We start from the raw sequence: 14,507 nt of genomic DNA, 5'->3' as shown, positions 1-14,507 counted from the left end.
TTTGTCTCATGCGGTTCATTCGGTTTTCGAGTCTGGACCAATTTGAAAATTGGCATGTTGATCATTATATCATGCATTTTCTATATCACACTCTCATACTGTACAGCCCAAGTCGGTGAAGCCATAAGCACTTTGACGTGTTAGGTCTCATGTCTCTTTAGATGTGACGATCTGCATTGTTGGGTGTTTGTAGTTTCATTCGGACCAAGACATCAGTTTTAAGACGTACTCCATTCAACATTATCTTTTGTGGCCACAATCAGTTTGTCTAAACCGGAGAGTTGTTTTAAAAGGTTTTCAAAATCAAAACTTATGACATATGCAGTCCAAGTAAGAGATTGTAAAATTTTCATAAGGTGGGCTGGCATAGTCCCACTTTTATTTTATTAAAATCGATTTAGTTGTGTTGATGGAAGTTGTCTTAATGGTATGAGTCCAGTTACTATGTGTGGACCTAAAGTATTGTTTCCTTAATGGGAAGAAAACCCTAGTTTCTATACAGGGTTGGTCTCTGCCCTCACCACTATAAATAGTTGTCACTGGTCCATTAAGTAACCACTCTGAGAAAACCAAAAGTTGTGTGACAGAGGGCAGACCAGACCAACAGTTCGTGTGCGACAGGGATCGTCAAGAGTTCAACTTCCACAAACATGGATCTAGGTACGCCAAGAACACCTTTATGCTTTTGTATGCTCATTAATTTCTATGGATGTTCCACATATTTTATTCTACCAAGTCTAACCCAGTAAGTTGGTCTAATCTAATCTAATCTAATCAAAAATTTTGGGCTCAGTGGATTTAAAATCGACATCAGAGGAATTGACAAGGGTCTATTCCAATTAACGCTGTTCAATGTGAACTGTGTCCAGCCGTTTCTGAGACAATTTAAATTGCACTTGATAGAGCCTGATTCCTATCGGATTCCAAGTTTTTAAACCTTGGATTAGCTCCACTCCCATACATTATATTATCATTGGCCTTGACTTGGGTTCGCTTGGGTTAACATAAAATTTTAAATTTCTAATGTAGCTATGCAACCATGTTCATGTTTAGTAAGTTCTTCCCACCTTAAGAAAAAAATAATAATAATAAAATAAGGTAAAGAAAGTTATATAAAAGCTTAGGGTAGGGGTGTCAATCGGTTGGTTTTGGTGTGAAAATGGTAAATCTGAAACCAAACCACTAAGGAAAGTTCAGTTTTTAATTTGGTTTGGTTTCGGGTTGTATTGGTTTGTTATCGGGGTCGACTTCTGTTTACCACACATATTTATTCAAAATTATGGAACAAACTGAACTTTTTTTAATGGGTTCGGGTTCTTATCGGGGTAGATCGGTTTGATTCAATTTCAATCCGGGTTTTGAGTAGTATCGGTTTCGTGGTCAGGTTATTTCTGTTTCCAATATGGTTCAGCTCGGCTTTGGGGTCGTAATACCCATTCCGAAACATGTTCAATAAAACATTAATCCGATTCAGTCTAGGCCATCTTGATTCAATATGAGCCGGTTTACTCGGTTTGATTCCAATTTTGACACCCCTACATTATCGATATGGGGGAATCTGTTCAACACCACATCAACTAGAATACAAAAATCGGTTTCGTAAATAACAGACCTTCATGGTCAGGGAAGACAGAAAATATCGGAAAGACATGGGTGATTCAGAAGCGCTAGGCAATTTCTACTTTAATTTCTTTGCTGGGCCAATTCCTACCAGCCTAATCAGGCCTAAAAACCTTTCAGCAGATCTGGGCCCATATGTATGACGTATGTTCAATTTATGGGCTGTCAAAAAGGTGGGCTTGAATTTCAGGCAGGGTCACCGTTCACCTAACAAACCTACATTATTGGGGTCGTTAACTATTAATTATGCTTTCACCCATTCTACCAAAAAAACCAAAAAACTATTATGCTTTCCTCATTGGAACAGGATCGTCTCCAGGGAGCCCAGCGCCCAGGGTGCTGCCAAGGGGCATCCAGTGGTCGAGCTGTGCCGCACACATCTCGACGCATGCCTAGGGATGTGTGCGGCACAGCCCAATGGCTGGCAGCACCCTGGGCGTGCTCCTTGGAGACGAGCTAAACTCTTCCTCATTTTGTATGAGTTTATAGGACAGTTTCCTTTCACCAATGGTGAAGCAAGAATCCGCTCACTATGATGACCATTGATACCATCCAATTAGAACGAGGAGGGGTAGTTTCAACTTTTTAGGAATGAAAATTAGGAATTAATTTTGATACAAGAGTCCAGTCACATGGTTACATCACTAATAGAGAATCTAGATTTATATCTGATGGCTTTGGAGCTTGGACACTTATTTATGTTTGTGAAGAATCTAAGGAGGATCATGACCTATCATTTTGACATTTTGTATCATTTCTGAAGAATTTGTGACCTCTCATTGGACATGCCCAATTTCGAAGAATATTACATGAAGCTGAAAATTTGGAGTCAATACTTTTTTGACCGTCGGATTGGTAGCTTACTAGCTTATCTCCTGGAGATCTTGCTAAATTTTTTTCCAACCATTAGATAAAAATAAAAGGTGTCAAGTTATTTTGCCTTATAGCAGATCAGATGAAACTCAAATTTTATAGACATATGTAGACCTCAAGGTTAGTAGCCTACGTGTTTGAGTTTCAGCCCATAAAGAGTTACCCACATGACATAATAAGGTTTTGAAAATCTAGGTATTACAAGAGGGTGCAAGGGCATACACGCATGACTACAAAATATAAGAGAATGCATTCTATCTAGGAGCATGCCTTTACGCCAACACGGGGGCCAATGGAACCACACGCACAAACATCAAAGCAGGGGTGGGGTTTTTGCCTTTCATAGGGGTGAGGTGATCATTTCGCACCATCCTTTATCTAGACGTAAGAGCCACGCTCACGAACAAAGCCTTTTTCCCCAAAATATAAGTTTGCATGCCAATACATTTGAAGATATTTGATTGAATTAGATCATGAATTGATAAATACCCATCCAATCGTAGACCTATCCATCCAATGGCCAGAATTATTATAAAATTAGAGCGGTATTTGACTTTGTCACTCTAGATTTAAGTACCGACAAGTCTGACATAGAGTAAGCATAGTTATGTGTTTTTGGGGACCTATAATCCAGGTTTTTTATAATCAGAAATTCAATTTTAATGTGAAGGCCCATGGAGTTGAGATTTGAGAAGGCTCGATAGCTCGCGAGTCAACCTCAGATTGGATTTTATTGTTTCCATGTCCCCCTTAATGTTATTCATTTAATGGAAGATTCGACCATGATGGATTATAGCCTTTATTTTTTTAGAGCATAAAATAGTATTATAGCCATATGGTAAAAAACTGGACACATTCTTGGTGTACCGTAAGCTAGCGGTCTCTTTGTCTCTCTCTCTCTTTTCTCCCTTTAATATGATCAATTTACCTCTTTTGTATGATGTTATTGGTTCTAGTTTTGTTACCGAAAAAGTGATTCTAATTTACCGTACACGAACGATATCCCTCTCCCTAATTATATATTTGGTGTTGGTGATTTGGGTTTTTGAATTTAAGATTTATTAGTATGATTAGTAATGGAGATTTATTTTTATGCATTTTTGTTTATATTTTGATTTGAACATTATATTTGGATTTTAGTATGGTTAGGTAAAATTTTCGATTAGGAATCGAACCGTCCCATCCATTAATAAACGATTCTGGATCTCAATTCTGAAACCGATTAGATAAACATGCCAATTCTGATCCTAACCCCTTAAGACAGGAATTGATTAGGAACCGGATGGATTTTACCGGAAACCCAACCAATTTACAAGGCCTAATCTGCATTTGGGTGTCAACAGATGGATTCATGGATCCGGACATGATCGAATCCGGTCGTATTAGAGATGATTCATATATGTTCAGATCCCTTGATGTACTTTGGGAGTTAAAAGGAATAGGATAGCTATGCAGCTGTGCTCTATACTTTTCATGGCCCTCAAAGGTGGACCTGTAGTATGACCATAATGGTAAAAATCCCCTTTTACCTTTGATTTAAAGAACATTTAGGATTAAGACAAATAACAATCAAAAGTTGATTATAATTTCTAAGGTCATCACTTTGGTAACAACTTAAATTATGAGGACATATGATAGGGGAAAAAGAGTCGTCTATCTTGAAGTATGGCTCTTATGCCACTGTAGGAGTCAACGGGAACGCACACAAAAGTATCAACAAAGGTGGGATTGTCATTTCGCCGCATCCTATGTTTGGGCACTGGAGCCACACTCCCAAACAAAGTTCTTTTTTCCTATGTAATATTAGGGGAAAAGAACGCTACCATGTTGCATAGCATATGTTAGCGTCTCTTAGTGTCAATCTCTCTTCTCCCACAATAGGGGATAGATATATCGTTTCATAAGAAGAAAAAGAGAGATACACATAGGGAGACATGAGTCTACGTAAATAAACATGAAAATTCAATCCCATAATATTAAGATGGGGGTTATCATATTAGGGTTAGTCTCTGCCCTTTCTCCCAACCAGATTACGTATTTGAGTCTAGATTAAGTAAAAAGGTTTGATCCACTACTTAGAGTAAGGTTTACATACCCATGTAAGGTCGTTATTATTCTGACCCCTATTGTACAAGGCGATAATAGCCTCCCCATTGTTCTTGATACCCATCTCAAGACAAGGAAACCCATGAGCAAAGATTCTCCATTCACCGTAAATATGGGGAAACTACCTCCTTGAATTTAAGTATTTGCGTTGAATAATCATATTATTATTTAAATAATCATTGTTTTTTATAACATGAATTCAACTTAACTCGAATGCCTCTTGAGAGTTGAGACTCGCAAGTCAATTGATATAGTCAACATTAGATTGGACTGTGGTTTCCATGGTCCCCCCTAAGTAACGCGATTCATTAATGGAAGATTTGATAATGATAATTTAATAACTTTTATTTAATCTTCTCCAATTTCTAAAAACTGTGTAGTGCGGCAGTTCGTAGTGGAGATGTCGATACGTAACAGTTTGGACATTCAATGGTTTAAGCTCATTGACTTATGATGAGCTTGGACTGTTGAATGTTTGAGCTGTCACGTATCGACATCTTCACTTAGCAATGCCGCATTGCACACTTTTATGAATTGAAGAGGATTAAAATCCACTACTGCAATGTTCAGGGTCATAATGTATACAATTTTACCCCTACTTTGTGGAGAGACTGTTTTCGAAAACTCGAATTCATGACTACTTAGTCACAATGGAGCAACCTTTTCATTGTACCAAGGTCCATTCGCACGGGGCTATGTTGTAATGCTACCTTTAATTTGTTATTGGGATTCTTGGTGGACACTCAAGTCTAGCAAAATAACACGCACCACACACCCATAATTGGAAGGGATGACTTTTTGGTGAATGATATCTTAATGTCACCTCGAATGGTTGTGACAATAAATGGTAAAAAAAAATAAAAAAATTATAAACAGATTTCGTTGTAATGCCTGAATCCTACCTGCAGGTTTAATTCAGCACTCCCTCCAACCCACGGTTCAAGAGATCAGAGTTGGCATTGGAGATCAATTCCGATCGGTAAGAATCGGTCTAAATTGATCTTAAAATGACCACTAGATCCGATTGACTAGAATTGAGATCAATTGTGACCAATTCCAATTCAAAATTAGTCAATCTAATCCCGGTTCCTTGAACTGCACTCCAACCCCGTCGACTCATGCATTTCATTCGGTTATTGTCAAATTATGGGACAAAAAACTTGGAAACTTGAAAGTGGAATGCAGAAACAAACAAATGTGATCCCCTCTATATACCCTTCTCATATAATCTCTTTTTACTCTCATTGTTAATATCATAAGCACTCTATACATGCTCCCACACCTCTCCAAAGCGAAGATACTGATATGTATACACAGTTAAATTGGTTCAATTTTAGATCAAAAGGTCAATTTTTTTGCAGAAAATTTCAATTTTCGATTGCAGCCATATCTATGTCTGATACCTAAATTATTTTGTTGCAAAAATTGGACCACGTGGGATTACAAGGTCAACAACAACCTAGCACTTTTTTCCAGGGTTTGGTGACCTAATTCCCCAAAGATGGATCAAACCCGGGTCCATTATCTGTGACTCGGTTGGGTTTGTTGGCCACTTTAACTCCAAAGTTCCAGTTTCCAACCCACAACTTGCAATTCCCGTTTTCCCTCCCGTTTTAGTAATTGTGTCCGAAGCCGCCTTAGTTTCGGTTGGGCATTTTGTCATTTCACTTTCAATGCCACCCGGATCCTTCTAGTAGTTCTGTCTATCTAGTATCTACACCTCTACCTCTAAACAGTCACTCCTGAAAAGGTTCTGATTCCTCTGTTCCAACAAGGATTCCAAATTTTATTTATTTATTTGTTTTCCCGTCTCATATTTCATTGGAAGAGGAAGAGGAAGAAGAAGAAGAAGAAGACGAAGACCAAGCAGAAGAAGAAGGAACAGAGGAATCCCCTTCCCCTCTCTGCGCTTCTCTACACCCGCTTGCTAGCGGGAATGCTTCTCTGTAGGTCTCCTCTCTCTTATAATTGCATGTTCACGAAATTCCTTCTCTTTTTGAGTTTTTCCTTTTTTAATTTTTATTTGTTTCACTTCGCCCCTGTTCTGTTTTTATCTTATCAGCCTTCATATTTCCCTTTTTTTCAGGTGAAAGCCAGACAGAAATCTAAGCTGAAGAGACACAGTAAGGCAAACGAAGGTGAAGGTCTTAGTGACTGAGACCGGTTGTAACTTGTAAGTTTATGGTTTCTTCTGCGGTTGTGAAGCTACTTTTTGATGTGGAAACTCGCTACTGATTCGTGGTTCAAGATGAAATTTTTAGATGAAAGAGAGAGAGAGAGTATTAGAAAAATGTGGAGATTTCTTTTAAATGCTTCCGATTTGTGTTTTCAGATCGAAGCAGACAAACTTAATTAGCTCGACCTGAGATATGTAGCAACTGAGTGTTAGATGTTCATCTTCAATAAGGAAGCAGTCAGGTGGATCGGAGATCGGGAAACAGAGAATGAGAGAGAACATGGAGAGAAATCATCAGGACCAGGAAATGTTCTGGCATGGATCTGGAATCTATAAACATTTTTCAGGGATGTTCAAGCGGCCATTAAAGAAGGGATCTGCGAGAACCACAGTGCTCTTCGTCATCGTCCTTTTCATTGGAGCCTTCCTCTCATTTCGCTGGATCGACTTGGTATGTGACCTTACTCCTTACAGAACCATAAAATTTCCAAAATCGATGTCTAAGCTCAAGAAAATTAATGATTTCGTTTCTCCTTTCCCCCCTTTCTCCGCAGGAGGAGGAGGAGGAGAAGGGGAAGGAGGAGAATAGAAAATTAGAATTTTCAATTTCAGCTATTTCGGGGAGTTAGTTCTTAATTGGTAGTTAATGCCCTCCATGTTAGAGACCATTGAAGCCTAGAACTTGGAACCTGTTCTCTCCTAATTTGCGCCGTGAGTCTCGTTTAAAAACGGAATTACCGTTACCTGCTACTTAGGCAGTAGGGGAGCATTTGTAAAACGTACACGTTACACCAATCAACGACTGTCGGAAAACTGATCTTTATTATTGCCCTTACCCCTTGATTTATGCGTCTACGGAGACTTCCAAAAAACGAATAGAAAGGAGACAAAGATTGTTTCAAAGGAAAAAAAGACCGCTCCTACATATACAGCCCCCTAAAATTAAGGGTGTCGAAAGCAAACCCAAACCGTTTATCGAAACAGAATCGAACCGTTTAAGATGAAACCGTGAAATTGATTAATAAATTGTTCGGTTATGGTTTTAAAATTAAGGTCATTTAGTTAAACGTTTTGAATTGAATCGAATCAAATCATTTAATCGAATAAACCGTTTAACACTCTAAATGTACAAAAATGTGTCAAAAGCAAATAGAAATCGTTTACCGAACCAAACCATTTAAAATCGAAACCATGAAATCGTTTAATAAATGGTTCGATTATGATTTCAAAAGTGAGACCGTTTAATTAAACGATTTGAACCGAATCGATTATAGCGAAACCAAACCGATTAAGTACCTTGCACTCTTGCAGCACGGCAAAGGAATTTTATTGGCCATTCTCCCCAGTAGAAAACTTTACCCCTTGTTTTGAAAAAAAAAGGGTGAGTGTTCGCGAGAAGGGAGTGTGGCCCCTGTGCTTGGACATAGAGGTGCATGAAATAACCATCATGCCCCTTGGTTCCCCGCCCCATACACGATCCCATTGGCCAAGGTGCATGCACAAGGGCCAAGCTCTCCAACATGCTCTTTTTTTAAAATAAAATAAAATAAAATCATTATATATATAATCCGTGAGGTTTTATGAAGAGAGAGGGAGTGAGGTCCATAGATATTATATCTGAGAGGGTTTGTGTAAGAATTTACACTCACATCGTGGCAATCTTTTTTCAGTGACTTGATATTGTAATATTCATTTAATTTTAAATTTTTTTTTTTTTTTTAACATTTAATACGGAAAAATTTCCCCATATTACAAGATTGCAATTTCCCTCTTATATAGTTTCTCTAGGGGACAATTTCTTGGATCTACTAGATAAAAACAGAAATTACAAGATAAGTTGGTTTTAAATTTGTTTTACATCCACTATTTTCTTTTTTGAAAGATTTACTCAATCTTCAAAGTTGGTTAGTAATCATGCCATGCAAGAAAAAAAATAAAAGCAAACTTTTAAAATTGCCCAAAAATTCCGTTTTAAATCATGATGTGGAAAATAGGAGGGAAGGGTGCTCCACTTTCTTTACTCGTTTTTTTATTGGTTCTCTTACTCTGTTTTTTGTTTTATGTTTTTTACCAAGTTTTCTTTCACTCCCATTCACCGCGCTGCGAAGAGGGCAGGAATAGGCATCAGGAGGGTATTTTGGAACATAAAACCCTAGGAGGGGTTTATGAATCCCTCCATCCTCTTTTTTTGTTTTGGTTTTTTGGTTTTTTCTAATACGTTTCTATAGCTTTGTTTCATATTTTTTTGGAGGGAGTAATAGGAGCTTTAATTTCTAATACCCTAGGAGGTGTTTATGAATCCCACCATCCTCTTTTTTTGTTTTGGTTTATTGTTTTTTCTAATGCGATTCTATAGTTTTGTTTTCAAATTTTTTTGGAGGGAGTAATAGGAGCTTTAATTTCTATTCTTACAATTAAGGTGCACTTTCTTCGGATTTCACGGTTTTTAAAAGGGTTAAGTACACGTACCCCCTGTAATGCACCCAATATTCCTCGTACCCCCCTAAGCTTCTGATAAGTCAACGTACCACCCCTCAATATTCCATGTACCACCCCTACGTTACCCCCTAAAGCCATTTAAGTCCACACTAGGTATTAAATGCTAAAAAATTACCAAACTACCCTTTCTTCTATCTTTTCTAAATTTTGAGAAGACCTAATTATCCCGACCTATTTACTAAATTTTGAAAAGACCAAAATGCCCTAATCTTCCTCAAATCATCATCTTCTTTTACATACCCACCACCACCCCCACCACCGCCACCCACCATTAACACCATCACCATCGTGAAGCCCCACCTCCAGCACCACCTCCAACTCCGCCACCTCTACCAATTCCACCACCCGAGTCCCCCTCCCTTGCCTATTCCTTCATCAACACCGCCGCCCTTACCAAATCTAAGAATCTCTTATGAACCATTCCTAATAATGAGTAGTGGCGTTTAAAGCCCTAATTTGTCGAAATGAAAGATCCAGAGATTAGGTTTACGCTCGCCTCCATATTGTTGACTCTTACATTTAGACCCCTTTTTTTTTTTTTTTTTTTTTTGGTTTAATTTGTTTGTTCGAGAATAAGGTTTGTGGTGTGATGATTATAAAAATTCCTCATTTTGAATGCCATCGCCATGGCATGATAGACTCCTTAACACCCATAGAATATGAGCACCACCGAAATTTCATATTCTTTTCTTCCTGTTTTGTGTCAAGGTTGTCGAAATGGATTTCAATTGAAGTGATGGGTTGTAGTTGAAGATTAGAGAAACTGAGACTGAAACGGGAAAGTTGTTGTAACTTTATAAAACGATTTGGCGGCAGAATGGAGTTCAGTACTGAAAATTATAGTTAAGTAACAATTGCCAGTTGCGAAACACGATAAAATTTCAATGGAAGTGATGGGTTTTACTTAACATGAGAGAAACTGAGAATGAAACAGGAAAGGGTTATGACTTCAGATAACGATTTGGATGAGGGTGTTAACTTTGGGAAAAATATCTATACTTGGTGGACCAAGGGCTTGGGTGCCCTAGTTAAGGGCTTTGCAGATGAGAATGGAAAGGGCGGAAATTCAGGGCCACGATCATGGATTTGGTGGTGGAATCGAAAAGGTTGGCGGTGCTGGATGTGGGTTTGGAAAGGGTGGTGGAGCTGGGTTGGATTTGGTAAGGGCGGTGGTGTTGGTGGAGGAATAGGCAAGGGAGGGGGACTCGGTGGTGGAATTGGTAAGGGCGGCAGTGTTGGTGGAAGAATAGGCAAGGGAGGGGTGAAGAGAGAGGGTGGTGGTGGTACCTGCATATCCGTGTGGTGGTGGTGGGTATCTACATGGTAAAAGAAGATGATGATTTGGGGAAGATAAGGGTATTTTGGTCTTTTCAAATTTTAGGAAATCGGTCAGGGTAATTAGGTCTTTTCAAATTTTAGAAAAGATAGAAGAAAGGGTAGTTTGGTCATTTTTTTAGCATTTTGGATTTAAATGGCTTTAGGGGGGTAAAATAGGGGTGATACGTGGAATATTGAGGGGTGGTACGTGAACTTATCAGAAGCCCCCAAGGAATATTGGGTGCATTATAGGGGGTACATGTACTTAACCCTTTTTAAAACAGTACTAACCAATTTTAGGGATTAAGTAGATCTTTTTAAAATAGAAATTAATGGATATAAAACAAATTTAAAACCTGCTTATCTAGTGGATCCAAGTAAATTTTCCCTTTTTTACTATATTTTCTCTCTGCTACACTCAATGATTAGGGTAATGTAGATGATATTTTTCCCAAAAAGTACAATTATTAAATGGATGATTCGATCAAGCACCCCATCATTGGTAGGAAACTGGACTCTGCAGTTGTAGCAATCCCTCTCCCATATTTTTTAATGTAATTTTTATTGTATTTTTAATTTAAGGGGTTATTTTGCAAATAAAATACCATATAATAATTAATTTAAAAAAAGAATGCTACATGGTTGTGTGGATTCTAAGTCTAGACATAGGAGTGTATGAAATTACCGTCTAACCTTCTACGAATTCAAAAATCTCATCCATGTTGATCCCCTTGCACACACTCTCATAGTCTCATTGGCCCTTGTGTTGGTGCAAGGGCCATGCAACTAGAAGGTGGAGAAAGAACACTGCCAGGTTGCGTACCATACACTAGCAACTCCTTGTGTCTATCTCTCTCTTCCCTCCTACGAAATGGCATATTTGCCCTTTACTGTGGGAGGAGAGAGATAGATACAAGGAGGCGCTTGCGTCTTGGTTTGAGGTATTGGGCCGATCCATGCCGATCCGTGCCAGTAAGTATCGATATCATATTCGTTTTGAACGTGACTGATATCTAATCTGATATTGTGCACTAAAACCATGGCTAGTGCTCTACATGGATGGGGGTTTTTTATTTCAAGGGGGCGGGTGGTAATTTTTTGCACCCTCGTGTCTGGACATATGGGCCACGTAATCAGGCAGTTCTTTTTCCTTAAAATAATTTAGAGTAATGATTACAAAAGTTTTTATATTTAATTCAAGGATAAGCGAACACTAATTGGTTGTGTAGTCCTTACACCAACACGATATCCAATGACTGCATAGATCCAGATCCTCTAATGCCGAGCTGCCCAGCAGGACCATGCTGCCAAGACATGGTGAGGCATGCAATGACCGCCTTACCCCTGCCCGAGCACCTTGTCCAAGTGGGGGTAAGGCAATCATTGCGTGCCTCACCGTGTCTTAGCAGCACAGTCTTGCCGGGCAGCTCGGCAGTGGAGGATCCAAATCCTTGGTTTGGAGGATCCAGATCTTCTACAACACAAGCTGCCCGTCCTGCCGTGCTGCGCAGACACAAGGCGGCGCGTATTGACAGTCTTACCCCTGCCCGAGCGCCTCACCCGAGCGGGGTTAAGGTGGTCAATGCGCGTCGCCTTGTGTCTGCGCAGTACAGGCAGGACAGGGCAGCATGCCGTAGAAGATCTGTGTTGTGGTTTGGATGTAATGTTACTTGCGATGAACGGCCTTTTCACGCTCAAAGGCATTGATTTGTGTTTAGAAGTAGAACCACACTAACCATGCGATCGGATTAGCGTGCATTTTCCCTTAAACGCTGCTGAGACGGTGATAATGGTTTCAATTTGCAGTCTTTTATAGGTGCTTCGAAGCAAAAACTGGTGGTTAACTCGGACGCAATTCATAAACATTATCAGAGAGTAGAAATCCCACTCAATTGTTTCGCCGGAAACCAGACTCAAAGCTGTCCTGCCAGAAGCTTCTCAGCAGCAATTCAGACGGTAGAAGATGACCGTTCATCATCGAACCCAGTTTGCCCTGATTATTTCCGCTGGATCCATGAAGATCTGCGGCCGTGGAAGGAAAGGGGGATCACGAAGGAGATGGTGGAGAATGCCAAGAAGACCGCTAACTTTAGACTAGTGATCGTCAATGGGAAAGCTTACTTGGAGACCTTCTCGAAAGCATTCCAGACAAGGGACGTTTTCACCTTGTGGGGGATCTTACAGATGTTGAACAGGTACCCTGGGAGGTTGCCGGACCTTGAGCTGATGTTCGATTGCGTCGATTGGCCGGTCGTCCAAGCACGCGACTACGAAGGGCATAACTCCACTGCCCCTCCACCCTTGTTTCGTTACTGTGGGAACGAGTATACCTTAGATATAGTTTTCCCTGATTGGTCTTTCTGGGGTTGGTAAGCTCTTTTTGCTTTTCTTTCTTTCTTTCCTGTAGTATGAGTATGACCATTGATCAAAGCTTTGGCTGCTGGTGCAGGCCAGAGGTCCACATGAAGCCTTGGGAGTATCTGCTGGGCGAGTTGAAAGAAGGCAATGAGAGAATCAAATGGATCAACAGGGAACCATATGCTTATTGGAAAGGAAACCCAGACGTGGCTTCGACAAGGCAAGACCTCATGAAATGCAATTTATCCGACAAACTGGATTGGAATGCTCGCCTCTATAAGCAAGTAGTACTCAGAATCAGCTGTTGTGTCACTGTTAAGGGCATAACTTTGTTCTCCTAACTTCTCATTGACCCAATCACAAACACATAGGGCTCATAGAATTTTCTTTTGCAGGATTGGGCCCGTGAATCTCAAGAAGGCTACAAGCAATCAGATTTGTCACGGCAATGCACTCACAGGTAATCTAATTATACAATCTAGTTCCTCTGTTATTTGTTGCTTTACTTTCAAGGATTGAAAATCAATAAAATCCAACATTAATGAACATCGTATACAGATATAAGGTCTACATTGAGGGCTCCGCATGGTCAGTTAGTCAGAAATATATTCTAGCCTGCAACTCTGTCACTTTACTAGTAAAGCCTCATTACTACGATTTCTTTACAAGGCATCTAAAACCAATTCACCACTACTGGCCAATAAGGGAAGATGATAAGTGCAGATCTATTAAGTTTGCCGTTGATTGGGGAAATCGTCACAAGCAAAAGGTGGGAATGAAAATCCTATCACTATTGATATTTTTTTTTCTTTTTGATTTGAGTGTTGGTTATTAATTCTGAAACCTTTGAGGGACATGGCAGGCACAGGGCATAGGAAGAGCAGCCAGTGAATTCATACAAGAGGAGCTGAAGATGGATTATGTGTATGATTATATGTTTCATCTTCTAAATGAATACGGGAAGCTTTTCAAATATAAACCCAGTATACCTGAACAAGCAAGTGAGCTCTGTCCAGAGGTAATGGCTTGCCCTGCAGAGGGGTTGGAGAAGGAGTTAATGATGGATTCCAGGGTGAATGCTACTAAGGATACAAGCCCATGTACAATGCCACCTCCCTATGATCCTGCATCTCTCCAAGCCTTACTGAAGAGAAAAGCGAATTCAATACGGCAGGTTGAATTATGGGAGAAAAAATATTGGGAGAATCTGAATATGGAACAGTAGCTAGAGCTTAGTCCTTGTTTGATTCTCTCTCTATATTTTGTTGACTTTATTTTTGCTGACTATTAACCACCCGTGTGATTAGAGTATTTGCTGTGTCTGCGCAGCATGGCAGGACGGGGCAGTTTGGCAGTAGAGTATCTGGATCCGTTACGTAAGCCATGTTTCGTCCCGATTTTGGGATTGGACCCCAAAAAACGCACACATACCGCTCGAGGAACTTGAGGGTTTGCACCTGGAACAGTTGACCAGGTGACTCTGATGTGCGTGGTGCTAAGTAAGGTCCCGATCCCCTAATTTGGGAAGCTCTACTGGTCTTGGTCACTGCGGAATGCT

The 14,507-nt window shown here is 39.8% G+C and overlaps 1 protein-coding gene and 1 non-coding gene across 2 annotated transcripts; both read left to right on the top strand.

Moving 5' to 3' along the window:
• The first annotated feature begins 6,947 nt into the window (after nucleotides 1-6,947).
• LOC122670277 (O-glucosyltransferase rumi homolog) lies at nucleotides 6,948-14,221 on the top strand. Its single transcript, XM_043867152.1, has 6 exons — nucleotides 6,948-7,226; nucleotides 12,398-12,960; nucleotides 13,041-13,233; nucleotides 13,345-13,409; nucleotides 13,508-13,718; nucleotides 13,812-14,221. Exons 1-6 carry the CDS (start codon nucleotides 7,044-7,046, stop codon nucleotides 14,172-14,174), a joined length of 1,578 nt encoding a protein of 525 aa, XP_043723087.1. The 5' UTR covers nucleotides 6,948-7,043; the 3' UTR covers nucleotides 14,175-14,221.
• Nucleotides 9,855-9,943, top strand: LOC122649279. The gene has a single exon (XR_006331245.1). It is a non-coding gene; the product is annotated as a small nucleolar RNA snoR8a (small nucleolar RNA).
• Nucleotides 14,222-14,507: the final 286 nt, after the last annotated feature.

This window comes from Telopea speciosissima, chromosome 1 (assembly GCF_018873765.1).
Source record: "Telopea speciosissima isolate NSW1024214 ecotype Mountain lineage chromosome 1, Tspe_v1, whole genome shotgun sequence".
Classification (NCBI taxonomy): domain Eukaryota; kingdom Viridiplantae; phylum Streptophyta; class Magnoliopsida; order Proteales; family Proteaceae; genus Telopea; species Telopea speciosissima.
The sequence above is the reverse complement of the archived record's forward strand: the minus strand, read 5'-3'. Positions and strand labels throughout refer to the sequence as shown.

Excerpts from the sequence above, each read along its gene's own strand:
- LOC122670277 (XM_043867152.1), top strand. The coding sequence starts at position 7,044 with ATGAGAGAGAACATGGAGAGAAATCATCAGGACCAGGAAATGTTCTGG. Across the intron at positions 12,961-13,040 it reads GATTGGTCTTTCTGGGGTTG|GCCAGAGGTCCACATGAAGC; the intron begins GTAAGCTCTTTT and ends CTGCTGGTGCAG. Across the intron at positions 13,719-13,811 it reads GAAATCGTCACAAGCAAAAG|GCACAGGGCATAGGAAGAGC; the intron begins GTGGGAATGAAA and ends GGGACATGGCAG.